The sequence below is a fragment of the Chionomys nivalis genome, chromosome 11 (genome assembly GCF_950005125.1).
Source record: "Chionomys nivalis chromosome 11, mChiNiv1.1, whole genome shotgun sequence".
Lineage (NCBI taxonomy): Eukaryota > Metazoa > Chordata > Mammalia > Rodentia > Cricetidae > Chionomys > Chionomys nivalis.
Window position 1 is genome coordinate 26,534,959 of NC_080096.1, and position 13,796 is coordinate 26,548,754.

The window sequence follows — 13,796 nt, forward strand, 5'->3', positions numbered from 1 at the left end:
GACCTCTGAGGCCAGGTCAAAGCAGTGCATGACAGCAGCATGGAGTGAGGGCAGTCGCAAGCAGACAGCATGCTCACAAGGGCTCCCAGAGGCCTGGAAGGGCTTGCCTGCTCTCTGGCTTGATCTGGGCCCTGGGATGCTATCTTGAACTGGCTTAGACAGGTTTGTTTCTTCTGAGTACTCCCTGGCCAAGCCCAGGCTGGTTTCTCTTCTCCTTCTTCATTCCCTGTGGTTCCCAGGCTTGAGGCCATCTTCCTAGCCATGGTAAACAGAAGTTCAGCCTCCACCCTTCTCACCTTGTGACCCCGACTTCTGTCACACATCAAATGCTCCCCAGGGGTGCTCAAGCGCGTTCCTGTCCTCTTGCAGATCTGCCTTGCTTTGAATGTTACCCTTGTCCTTACTGTTTCCCACCAGCCTTCAGAACACAGCTGAGACATCTCCTACTCCAGGAACCCCTCCTGCCTGGGCCAGCACGTGTGTGATTTGTTATTATTCTCTGGCTGTGTAGCTGGTGGTCTTATGACCCAGCTTCCTAATATCATGGATGTGACCTGAAGAGGGGCAAAGCTTTGTCTCCCTCTGGGATTAACAGGAGATTTAAATTTAGAGTGACTTCGACATACCAGGAATTCATTCATGCCGTCTCTCACTTGTACATGGGATCAAACTCTCCAAACCTTCCGAAATGACTTTGGACACTCTGGGTGCGGGTCCATGAGGTGCGCTGGTTAGTATCGCCAACTTGACACAAACTAGAGAAACCTGGGAGGGAGGAACTGCAACTGAGGAATTGCACCCATCAGATAGATGGGCTTGTGGGCGTGTTTGTGGGCTATTGTCTTGAGTGATGATGTAAGAGGGCCCAGGCTACTGTGGGTGGTGCCATCCTGGTAGGTGGTCCCAGGTTGTATAAGAAAGCAGGCTGAGCACAATGCGGGGGGGGGGGGGGGGGGGGGGGGGGAGGCAGTAGGCATGGTCTCTGCTTCAGTTCTGGCCTCCAGTCCCTCTGCCTTGGCATTCCTCCAAACTGGATCTGGTCAGTGTTTTATCATAGCAACATAAAGCAAACTAGGACACTAGGTTATATAGTACAGTAATGAATCGTTAATAGGAATTGCAGTCTAGTGACCACACACACACACACACACACACACACACACACACACACCTCAAGGAGTTGAGATTTCAAAAGAAAAGTCTAGGATTATCAAGACAGAGGTGAGGTGGCCTGACCTTATCTTAGATAGAATATAAGGAAAAGAATGAGTTAGCTCAATACAAGCAAGGCTCGGTATGGGCAGAGTGTTCCTATTTGAAGGAATTAGAAGCAAGGGGAACAGGATGTACAAGAGCCCCGAGGAGGGAGGTAGAGCTGAAAGACACAACTGAGTCTAAGAGACTGGGGGTCCAGATGTGACAGAAAGTCAGGAAGATGTAGGGCCAAATCGGCCTGGCTTTAAGGATGACCTGAGGATGAGGTATACCACCTAAGGCTTCAGGGGAGTAAGCCGTGTGGTCTGATATGGAAGGAAAGACTATAGCTGACTGCTGGGAGTGGGCGGTTCTGCCTCTGGTCTCTGCAAACAACCTGGCTGTGCTGCATACAAAGTGTAAGTTCTGGAAGGAAGGTGACCCAGGAAGGCTCCCAAACTGCTCTGCTGCCACCAGGTTGGGGAAGGTGCCTATGTGGGATTAGTAAGCATCACTAGTCAGACAGCATAGCCTTCGGGCTGGCTAGACCTATGAGGGCCTCCGATCTGACGCCAGGCATTTGCTGAGCCCTGACGTTTCTGGGGCTGGGCCTGATCCAGTATAGTCATTTGCATGTAAGTGTCAGCATGGCAGGGAGATAGATCCTTGGCTTCCTGGTGCTGGTCGCAAGGTATGCAGGGAACAATCAAGACTAGTTCAGGGAGGTAGGGTTCAGGACTAAGCTAGGGTGGAGTGAGGCTCATGAATGTCAGACACAACAGCTCAATCTCATGGAGCCTCTTACCTTAGGCACACACAGGAGAGGAGGGGCAGCAGGGAAAGCCTTTGTGGGAGTCAGGCCCCGCCTTAATGTCCTAGTGTGTAGAGGGCCAGGGAGCCCACTGTACCCAGAGCAAAATCCTATTTGAGAGCCAGACACCGTCGTAAGCACTTAACAGAGGTACTCTGTCCAACACAGCTAAAGTCAGGGTGGTAGGGATGCCAGCTTCCACGCTCTGCAGACTCTGACCTCAAAAGCTAACCCACAAGGCTTTGGAAAACAGAGCAGGTAACATTCTGGTGGCTCCACCCCTGGCAGCCCAGGAGGTCAAATGGCTTAGAAACCAGGAACTCCTTAGAGAGACAAGGCTAGCTTGTGGGCGAGTCTCAGCCTACCATGGATGATGCTGGCCCCTAAGCTCAGTTTACAGGGGTCCTAGACAATGACTCTTAGGTTCTCATGGTTTACCGATACAGTCAACAATCACTTCACTGAGCAGTTACTACAGTCCCTTATCCTTCAGGTGCCCCAGGAATAGAGCAAATACCAAAAGAGAGTCTTCCCTCCAGTAATGTGAGGGAGAAGAGAAAGTACATTAAAAACCCAATGATTTTACTAAAAATTGTGATATGAGCTTTGATGGGTTATGATATCATATTTCGGAAAGGATGACCTAGTCATTTTGGAAATGAGATTCCTTAGGCTCGAGATCTTTAAATGGTTACATGGAAATCGAAGGTTCTATGGAAGCTATTTCCAGTTATCTAAGCCTTTAAGTTGAATTTGAATTAAATATATATGTAAAAATATAGTTCAGATATGCAGTCTCCCTCAGGATCCGCAGGGAATTGGTTCCAGGACCCCCTGCAGATATCAGACTCACAGATGCTGGGTCCCTGGCACTGAGGGGCTTGGTATTTGCATATTTCTTCCACACACTACGCCTTATGCTCTATCGTCTTAAGATGCCTCATCCCACAATGCAATGCAAATGCTATGTAAATAGGCACTGTGCTTATTGTTTAGGGGAAATGACACAGCAAAGTCTATATATGTTTAGTACGGAAGAAATTCTTTTTTTCCCTCCTGGAGTTTTTGGCCCATGATTTGCTGAAACCATAGAGCCCATGGGCCTGGAGGGCTGACTGTGTGCATGCAAACAAGCACGGGCTTATATATATGAGCTGTCATTTAAAAGACATTAAAATGGGGCTGGTGAGATGGCTCAGCGGTTAAGAGCACTGGTTGCTCTAGCACAGGAGCCAAGTTCAGTTCCCAGCACCCACAATGCAATTCATAATCAAACTCCATTACCACAGGGATCTGACGCCCTCTTCTGGCTTCTGCAGGCACTGCATACATGTGGTACCCACATATACATGCAGGCAAACACTCATAAACATAAAACAAAGGAAATAAATCTTTAAAGAACACAGTAACAACAACAACAAAACCCACTGGGCACTTGGGTGTGCTTTATAGCACACTGACAACTGGCTACTCACCCAGGAACTGAGAAGTTAGTTACTGGTGTGTGTGTGTATGTGTGTGTGTGTGTGATGTGAGGCCCCTTTCTTTTAAACTGTTTTTATCTTATCTTTAAGAATTCTGGTGTGGAGTCACTTGAAATAGACTTACCACAACTTGCTATTGCGAGCCAGGATTTTCTAATGCGGATGCGGGCAACAGAAAGTATAGACACACACCGAATATGGGACAAGGGTCAGACTCAGGACTCAGCTATAGCCTCTGGGGTCAAGCTCCTGCAGGAACTGAGCAGTGTGCCGTTTTCATGGAGTCTTTTTTTTTTCTTTATGGCAGGCAGATGGTGTGCTCTCGGGCTAATACGGTATCTGTTTTAGATGGACGCTACCTATTGCTACTTGAGTAGGACACTAATGAAAGATAAAATAAGTTCCATAGCAAGGAGACTATGGTTAATAATAATGTATTGCATATTTTGAAATAGTTGAAAGAGGGGATCTTCAATGTTCTTACTAAATAGAAATTATGAATGCTAGATGTGGTAGGTGTGTGAGGTCCTCTGATTTGAGCAATATGCAAGGCACACATGTATCCAAACAGCACATCCTATACCATAAATAATTCTAATATTTGCCCATTAAAAATAAAACTAACAGAAAAGAAAACTCAAGTTTGAAAATGTTCATGTTGGTCCAAAGGTCCTGGAAACCTTGGCTGGTTCCTTTAGGCAATTCCAGGCTCTGCCTACCTTTTCTCCGCTAACCAACCACCCTTCATAGCCTCCCAGGGTCTTGTACATAATTCAGGTTGACCTTGTACTTGCCACATAGCCCAGATTGGCCTGGAGCTCACGTTCTTCCCTTGGCTTCCTGACTGCTGGCATTACAGGCTACAGCACCACGCCTGGCTAGCCTGAGACTTCCTTGCAGCCCCTGCCCCTGCTCCTGCTCCTGGGAAATTGGCACAGGCTGCTCTAGACAGAGAAAGAATCAGGCCTCCCAGACCAAGTGGAAAAGGCTTCACCCCCGCCCCAGCCTCAAGTTGGAAGTGCACAGCGAGGATCGACGCACTCACCCTTCTTGGTGGCCTCGAAGCTATCATGGAAGTGAATCCGCTGAATGTCGTAAGTCAAGGTTGTGTTGGGCAGCAGAGTCCTGTTCCTGTTGATGATGTTGGCAGAAAATCGAAAGGCGTGCTCCTCGGCGTTCATGACCTGGGCGTTGGGGCCGTCCGCATACTCAAAGATTCCTCCTGTGAGAGATGACAGAGCTATGTATGGGCAGGAAGGATGGGGCCGGAGTAAGGATGCTCCACGCAGGTTATATAGACAGGGTCTTCCCACCCCAGCGTTCAATAAGATCCTAGATAATTTCCATGTTCAAAAATTATACATTTTACCCAGCTGGCAAATTCCTGCTAACAAAATCTGACAGGCCAAAATAAGATTACCAACTTAATACTGCTATGAAAATTCTTAATAGAGTTCTGGCAAGTAGAATCTACCAGAATATTACAGGGCTAACATACCATGACCACACAGTTTTATTTCAGGAATGCAAGACCGGTTCAATAAAGGATAATCTGTGAGTACAATTCCACCACATCAATAGTTCAAAGGGGATGAAAATATGATCAACTCTCAAAACTCAGGAAGGCATCTGATGAAATCCAGTGTCTACCGCCATAAAGAATGTCTAATACGGCAGCAGCAGGAAAGACACTTCCTTCAAGCAACCTTAGCTCACGTCAGCCTTAATATCACAGTGACTAATACCTAATGAAACACTGGAGGTGTTCTTGTCAAAGGAAAAATTTAAAAAGTGTTGGTAAAGATTCACACTGCGCTGCTAACCTGCAAGACGAGACAGAAAGTGAACGGGAGGCATGGCTGCCGCAAAGGTGCAAACTCCTATTTGCACGTGGGATAATTGCTAATATGCTGTGATTGTCCTCACTCCCCACTATGTCTCTTACCTCCCTCCCGCTCCTTCCTGGCGAGGTCCCCTCTACCTTCATGACTTTCTCTTTCATTGTGCACATACGGGTCTTGTGCAGGTGGTCACAGACGCTGACTGCTCACGACTGCAGTGGCCATGCCACACCCAAAAGTCAGCATTTCATGGCACACCTCCCTAGCCTCTGGCTCTTACTGTCATCCCATCTGCTCTGGGCCTCAAAGGGCTAATGTGGATGTCCTGGTTAGGGCTGAATACTCAACACACACTTATTCTTAGCACTTTGACCAATTATGAATCTCTGCTCTGGCCATCGCATATAGCCCACAGAGGTTTTTCTGACCAAAGCTGCCCCAATCTATGGGTTTAAACAAAAAAATTAGAAGGCAGCTTAACTGCACAAGCATTTATCAAATCAGCAGCAGCAGATTTTCTCTGTTAGGCCTATATATCCCTAGCTATAGGTTGTTAACCAAGTTCATAGCACCACGCACACATTCCTTTCCATGGAGCAGACCTCAGATCCAATCAGGAATCGGTTGGTTACGCCTGGAACATCAGTGCTACTATTGCATCAGTGGGTGCAATGGGGGAAAAAAATCAACCCTAACCATGAAGAGTGGTGAGAATGGTTAGGGAGAGTTAAACAAGCAGTTCACACATATTGACAGCGCCGCTTTCTATCAGCGAGAACTCAGAAGGAAACTTAACAGCGAAAGGTCCCCCTTCATAGCATCAGCACACACACTGAACAACAAATAATAACCCCAATACAAACATACAATTCCAATAGCTTATGATGAAAACAAATAAAACACCGTAAGCAAGAGAGACAGCCAAGCCAGGAGTGGTGGCGCAGACCTTTAATCCCAGCACCCAGGAGCAGAGGCGGTGGGTCTCTGGGAGTTTCAGACATCCCAGGGCTACCTAGTGACCCCTGGCAGGAGGCAGAGACAAAGAGAAGGACACACACAGCTCCAATGCTGCTGTCCCTGGGAAAGCCAAATTTCAGGTCTCAGTTTTCTCCAGCCATTTTTTCAGTTTAATTCAGCTCCGATCAAGCCACAAAGGACTTCTCTTCGCCTTGGAAAAAATGACTCCAAAATGTGAAAGCTAAGTATGAGATAATGACTGAAAAAATGTCTTTGCAGAGATGATGAAAGGTGACTCGTATTATCAGATTTGAAAATATATCATTAAGCCAAAATAATTAAAACCATGTTGTAATAGCGTCTGAAAACACAGGAGATCAAGAGAATGAGATAAAAAGCCGTCGAAAGAGGCTCAAGCAGAGACAAGTATCTAAAACATGAATGAGAAGATGTTTCGCAGCAGTGGCAAAAGAATGAATTATTCATTAATTGTGTCCTGACAATTATTTTATTATTTGGGATTTTAGTTTTGTTTTTTTTTTTTTTTGATACAAGGATTGAATCCAGGGTTTTATACATGCTAGGCAAGTACTCTACCACTAAGATACATACTTGGGTCTCTAGATTCCAATCTTATTCCATGCATCACAGCCATTTCCAGATGAATTAAAGATTAGCAAGAAAACAAGAGAAAGGGAAACGAGAACACTATACAATTGCCAAAAATAGAAGATAAGGGCAAACAGTATATAATATTGGGGTAGAAAAAGCCTGTCTAAAATAAAGTCAGAAAATGTAGAGAAAGACTGATAACCCCAAAGAAGTAGCGTGAGATTTCTATGCACCCAAATCACCACAAACAACATGGACTGCTAAGAGGCTAGCCTGAAATAGCTGCATCATAGACAGTAGCGTAAAAGTTAATGCCATAAAAGGCACTTAGACTCAGCAAAAAAGACAGATACCCCAGTATAAGCCTGCACAAAGGAAAAGTGTGGGTACTCCATTAAGGACAGCAACAAATTTGGAAACAAGCTATCAGTGGACAGAGAGAGCAGCTTTCCTTGTGACTAAACACTCAGCTGAAATCAACAGGAAGATGCTGGTTTAGCTCATAGATGGGCAAAGGGAGAAGGCAGGTCAAAACACTGGGGGCCTGCTTCCTTGTCGGCAGATGGGGAAGATGGCACACACGGCTTCTCCTAATGGCCATGCGTGGAGAAGATCTAGAAACCCAGCCAGGGGATAGTAAGCCATGTATGTCCATGGGACTGCAAAAACAGAGTGGTAGACTCATCAGAGAAACTTCTCTTTGTAACAGATGGTGTTTCGGCCAGGGCTTCTACTGCTGTGACCAAACACCATGACCAAAAAGCAAGTTGGGGGCGGGGAAGGGTTTATCTGGCTGACACTTCCAGATCATAGTTCATCATTGGAAGAAGTCAGGACAGGCACTCAAGCAGGGCAGGAACCTGGAATCAGGAGCTGATGAAGAGGCCATGGAGGGGGGCTGCTTATTGGTTTGCTTCGCCTAGGTTGCTCAACCGCCTGCTTCTAGAACCCAGGACTACCAGCTTAGAGATGTCACTACCCATCGTTAGCTAGGCCCTCCCCCATTGACCACCAAATGAGAAAATGCGTTATAACTGGATCTCATCAAGGAATTTCCTCAACTGAGGCTCCTTCTCTGATGACGCTAGCTTGTGTCAAGTTGGCACACAACACCAGCCAATACCCATGGAGACCATTACAGAAAACCACAACTGATCAAAATGTAGAGTCGTGGAGCTCAGCCCCAATGGATATAGCCTCACCACAACTCCTGTACCTAAAGCTCAGGGATCCTTGCAGAAGGCAGGGAGGAAGGAGCCAGAGGACCAGGAGGTTTGCTGCAAGGTTGTGTCTCCTAGAAATGTCAGAGAAGCTATATCCAAGAAGTCTCACCAACATGGCTACCTAAGCAAGACCCAAGCAAGGATAACATCTTGTCACATACACAATCATGGAAGGAGAGTACACCAGGCCTCAACCCATAAACAAGAACCACAGGCAACTAAGGATTCTGGGACCAGGAGGAACAGGCTTCCCCAGCGATGGAGACACAGACTGGTTATCCAATATCAAATGGCCAGCCCTGAAAACATATATATTATATTATATAACTGATCAGGTTGTATTTCTATGTTTTGGAGTATGTGTGTAACGACAATAAAGGAGAGACCATGAATTTGAAAAAGAGCAAAGGAAGTACATCGGAGGGGGTGAAGGGAGGCAAGAGAAGGGGGAGATGATGAAAATATATTAAAATTCCACACCCCTTTTTTTGAGACATGATTTCTCTGTGTGGTCCTGGCTGTCCTAGAACTCACTCTGCAGACCAGGCTGGCCTTGAACTCAGCGATCCGCCTGCCTCTGCCTCCCGAGTGCTGGAACTAAAGGCGTGCGCCCCCATGTGTGGCTATTTTCAAAAATGGCAATGATATGGGAAATGGCCACGATGTGTTTTGTTTGCTGTTGCCATGGAACATTTTGTTGCCATTTTGAAGAAATGATGGAAAGAGAGAAGAATGAAGTGGGGTGGGGACGGGCTTGACCCTGGGGTAAGGGAGACCACTGCATATTTGATACCGTCATGTGTTTATAGATGAGCCTTTATTCTTTTCAGTAATGAGCTTTCTTGGGAGATTATTTGCGCTCCACAGAATTGACCTGTTTTTATGTATGTGGTGGTTCTGGGTAAGTGAAAAAGTCATGTGAGCATATCACAACCCGATTTTAGAAATTCTCCATCTTCCAATAACACCCCCCGATTTTAGAAATTCTCCATCTTCAAATAACACCCCCCGATTTTAGAAATTCTCCATCTTCCAATGACACCCCCCGATTTTAGAAATTCTCCATCTTCCAATAACACCCCCGATTTTAGAAATTCTCCATCTTCCAATAACACCCCCCGATTTTAGAAATTCTCCATCTTCCAATAACACCCCCTGATTTTAGAAATTCTCCATCTTCCAATAACACCCCCCGATTTTAGAAATTCTCCATCTTCCAATAACATCCCCCGATTTTAGAAATTCTCCATCTTCCAATAACACCCCCCGATTTTAGAAATTCTCCATCTTCCAATAACACCCCCGTGACTCTTCCACTGTTCGCACCAGCAGCCCCAGGGAGCCACTAATTTGCTTTTTGTCTCCAAAGATTTTTTCTCTGAGCATTTTATACAAATACCATCCCATACTGGGTACTCTGTGTCTGGCTTCTTGTGCTCAGCGGGTTTGAGGCTTATCGACGTGTAGCATGTCTGAGGACCTTGTTCTGTTTTATTGGTAACTATCATTCTGTGCATAGAGACGTTACATTTCGTTTATCCATACGCCAGTTGAGGGTATTTGAATTGTTTTCATTATTTAAGAAAAAAAATTGTGGCTTCCAGTTTCTGGTCTGCCATGTGAAAAGCTTGAAAAAAGTCATCACTCCATCAAGGAAGCAACTGAAAAACCAACTTTTCCTGAGTCTGTAAGCATGAAGCCATGGAAAGTCACTTCCCCCAAATGGTCAGAGCAACTGGAGAACAGAAGAACCCCAGTATATCGGAATTATTAATGAGAAATGCAGGCTTAATGTGTTTAAACACTGGTCCCCAGTTGGGGACGCTGTGGAACCTTTTGGCTATAGGGCCTAGCTATCAGGCATAAAACCATAGGGATAGGGCTTGAAGGTTATAACTGGCCCCAGTTCCAGCCTGATGTCTTAGCTTCCAAGTTCCCAACCAGACCCAAAATACAAGCCATCTACCAGCTCCTGCTGCTGCAGATGGAGTCCCAGACGCTGAACCTCACCCACCATGAAACCCTAAGTCAAAAACACAGCCCTTCTTCCACAACGTGGTTTCTATTGGGTATTTTGTTCTATCTATGAGGAGAGTCTGCGGAAGTAGAGACCTGGGAGCAGAAACCATCAAGGGATCCAGCAGTAAAACCCAAAATGCAATTGGCAAGCTCCTGGAGAATCAGTGTAGATAAGCCGGCGGGATGAGATCTCCCCCACGTGAGTAGCACTTATCAGGGTCCCACATCTCTGGGATCCATCCCCGAGACCTTCCAGGTCCTCAGAGTGAGTACTGTGGAGGACGGGCCCCGATATAGTCTACAGCAGAAGGGAACAGGACTGACTTAAAACCATGTCAGAGAGCTTTCTTCTTCACAAGGTCTGTCTCAGTGAAATCAGCTGACTAGAATCCAACCTGCCAGAGCTTGATTAAGGCAGGACACTTGCAATTCTAGCACTTAGAAGACAGAGAGCATTGCCTGCTCTTCCAAAGGTCCTGAGTTCAATTCCCGGCAACCACATGGTGGCCCACAACCATCTGTAATAAGGTCTGGTGCCCTCTTCTGGCCTGCAGATATACATACAGACAGAATATTGTATACATAATAAATAAATATTAAAAAAATGAAGGCAGAGACAGAGACCCCTGGAATACGCTGGGCAGGCAGAGCCAGTGAGTTCTGGTTTAACTAAAGGAATCTGCCTCGGGCATTAAGATGAGTGATTGAGATAGGCGTTAAAAATTAGCCTCAGTCTCCACAGGACTGACCGCCTTTACACACAACACACACGCGCACACACACACACACACCAGACATATATACATAATATACATCAGTTCCTTTATCCAGTTCTCTTCCTCTCTTCCCCTCCCTCTCCCTGCCTCTATCTCTTTTTCATACACACACACTAGCAAAAAAAAATATAGACAGGTATCAGACTCAGACACAGAGATCTTAAGTATGTTGGAATTGTCCCACTAGGAATTCAAAACAAAGGTGTCAGTGTGCTAAGCATTCTCTATGACAACATAGAAGACCATGAATTTCTGAGAAAAAGAGACAAAAAGAAATGCTAGAGAGCAGAACATTGTACAGAAACGAAGAATGCCAGTCACAGGGGCTGGAGAGATGGCTCAGAGATTAAGAGCACTGGCTGCTCTTCCAGAAGTCCTGAGTTCAATTCCCAGATCACAGCCATGTATAATGAGATCTGGTGCCCTAAACTGACCTGAAGGCATACATGCAGGCAGAACATTGTATACATAATAAATAAATAAATCTTAAGGAAGGAAGCAAGGAAGCAAGCAAACAAGCAAGCCAACGACAGGTTCCTAGCAGGTGGACCATGAGCTTACGGAAATCTCAATAAAAATATTCAAAACCAAAAACTGAAGCAGGGTGGGTGGCATGGGGCATGGATGGGGAGGAGAAAGCAACAGGACAGGTTGTTTCAAATTAAAAACGAAATGGAAAGAGCAGAAGAGAGCCATGAGAAGAAATGATGGGAACAATAGTTACTGAAAACTCTTCCCAAATCAGTGTAAAACACCACATTGCAGGTTTAGGATGCTTGGAAAATACTGTGTAGGGTGCCCATCTCAGTTGTATCTAAGCATACATTTTCAAATAGCAGAAAGTGAAAGATTAAAAAGAATCCTGTCGGAAGAAAAGAGAGACACACCTTCCCTACAGACGAGTGCAGTCGGGAATTGTATCTGACTTCTCCGCGAGTCCACCCTGTTGTGGAGAGTGGGGTGAAATGTTTGAAGGACAGTGGGAAACAAACAGCAACCTAGAATTCTTTACCTGGAGAAATTAGCCTTCAAATGTGAAGAGAAATAACAACAAAAATGGAAGAAATTTGTTTGCCGTGGGCCTGCACTTCAGGAAATGTAAAAAGACATTTAGAGAGAAGGAAAATGATGTAGGTCAGAAATGGGAACCAAAACAGAAAATGAAAAACACTAGAAAGAAATTAAGTGAAGGCAAAATTATGTTTTTCTTATTCTGAATTGATTTAACAAATAACTGCTTGTTTGAAATAATAGCTAAACACACATGCATGCACGCGCGCAAACACACACACACAGACACAGAGTTATTTATAAGCCAAATCAATGACATCACAGGTGCAAGGATGGAAGGGAGAATTGCTGCAAGAAGAGACCAGCTTTGCGAGAGATGTAAGGCTACCTGGGGAGGGCTTGGGTTAGTTGTAAATGGACCTTATGAACTTTGGGGCAACCGCAAAAGAGGGAGTACACCTGACACTCTGAAAGATGTAAGGTGTTGGAATCATAAAATCTTTTTGATTAAAGCAAAAGGCAGAGAAAGAGTAGAAAATTAAAATAGGACAACAAGGGCAGAAAATGGTGAGAAACATAGATTGTATTAGCCTAGCTCTACTAAATTTGGCTTTAAACATCAATGGCTCAAAGGCATTGGCAGAGTGAACAAAAGACAGTAAGAGCCAAGTGCTTATTGTCTGGAAGAAAGTACGCGCGAAGTGAAGGCCTGCAGAGTAAGAGCGAATGGATCGACGGTCAGTGGAATTCATGGCTGGAATGCAAGGGCAGCTCGAAACACAAAACCTGATCAAGGTGAGACACTGGCTTAAGTAAATGAAGTAGGGACCCTCACACGATCATCTCAAGCCCTGAAGAGAAAGCTTTGGAAAAGTTCAGCTCATTTTTTTCTAATAAAATACTTAAAAAACTATGAATTAAGAAAAGCTGTATATGAAAAAGCCACAGCAAACATAGTGAGTGGTGAGAGAATGGAAGCACCTCTCAAGGACTGGGAACAAGACAAGGATGCTGTTGTGGACTGGATATGGGATGTCCATTATCCGCTCACTGGACATGGGATGTCCATCATTGGCTCACTGGACATGGGATGTCCATCGCTGTCTCACTGGATATGGGATGTCCATCATCAGCTCACTGGACATGGGATGTCCATCACTGGCTCACTGGATATTGGATGTCCACCATCAGCTCACTGGATATGGGATGCCCATCACTGGCTCACTGGATATGGGATGCCCATCACTGACTCACTGGATATGGGATGTCCATCACTGTCTCACTGGATATGGGATGTCCATCATCAGCTCACTGGATATGGGATGCCCATCACTGGCTCACTGGATATGGGATGTCCATCACTGTCTCACTGGATATGGGATGCCCACCATCGGCTCACTGGATATGGGATGCCCATCACTGGCTCATGTGTTTAAACATCTGCTCAGAGACAGTGGGACCTTTGGGGTTGGGACACATGGCTGGTGGAGGTAGGTCAATGAGAGTAGGCATTTGAGGGGTTATATCCTGCTTTGCCCTTCATCGTCTTCTTAGTCAGGACCATGTAAGAAGTCACAGCAGCAAGCTCCTCCCCACAGACTGCCCTACTGCAGCCACGGGACCATCTTTGCCATGGTGGACTTGAAATCCCTTAAACCACAAACCAAATACACCTACCCACCTTAGCCCACTTCTCTCAGGTATTCTGTCAACAATAAAACAACCTAAGACAGATGCTGACTTTTGCCTCTGGAATTGAACATGCTAGTGACAGTTCTGTCCAAAGCATTAGGCAGGAAAAACAAATAGACACCTGAACTAGAAAAGAAAAAATAAGATTATCTCTATTTGCAGATATGATTTTGTAT

The 13,796-nt window shown here is 45.4% G+C and overlaps 1 protein-coding gene across 2 annotated transcripts in view; it reads right to left on the reverse strand.

Annotated features, from left to right (window-relative positions):
• The window catches only part of Grik3 (glutamate ionotropic receptor kainate type subunit 3), a 221,288-nt gene that overhangs the window by 81,799 nt on the left and 125,693 nt on the right, over positions 1 to 13,796 (reverse strand). For both annotated transcript variants that reach the window (XM_057783968.1, XM_057783971.1), the window contains exon 2: positions 4,535 to 4,711. In XM_057783968.1, the coding sequence (XP_057639951.1) occupies positions 4,535 to 4,711 (177 nt within the window). The remainder of the gene's footprint in view (positions 1 to 4,534; positions 4,712 to 13,796) is intronic.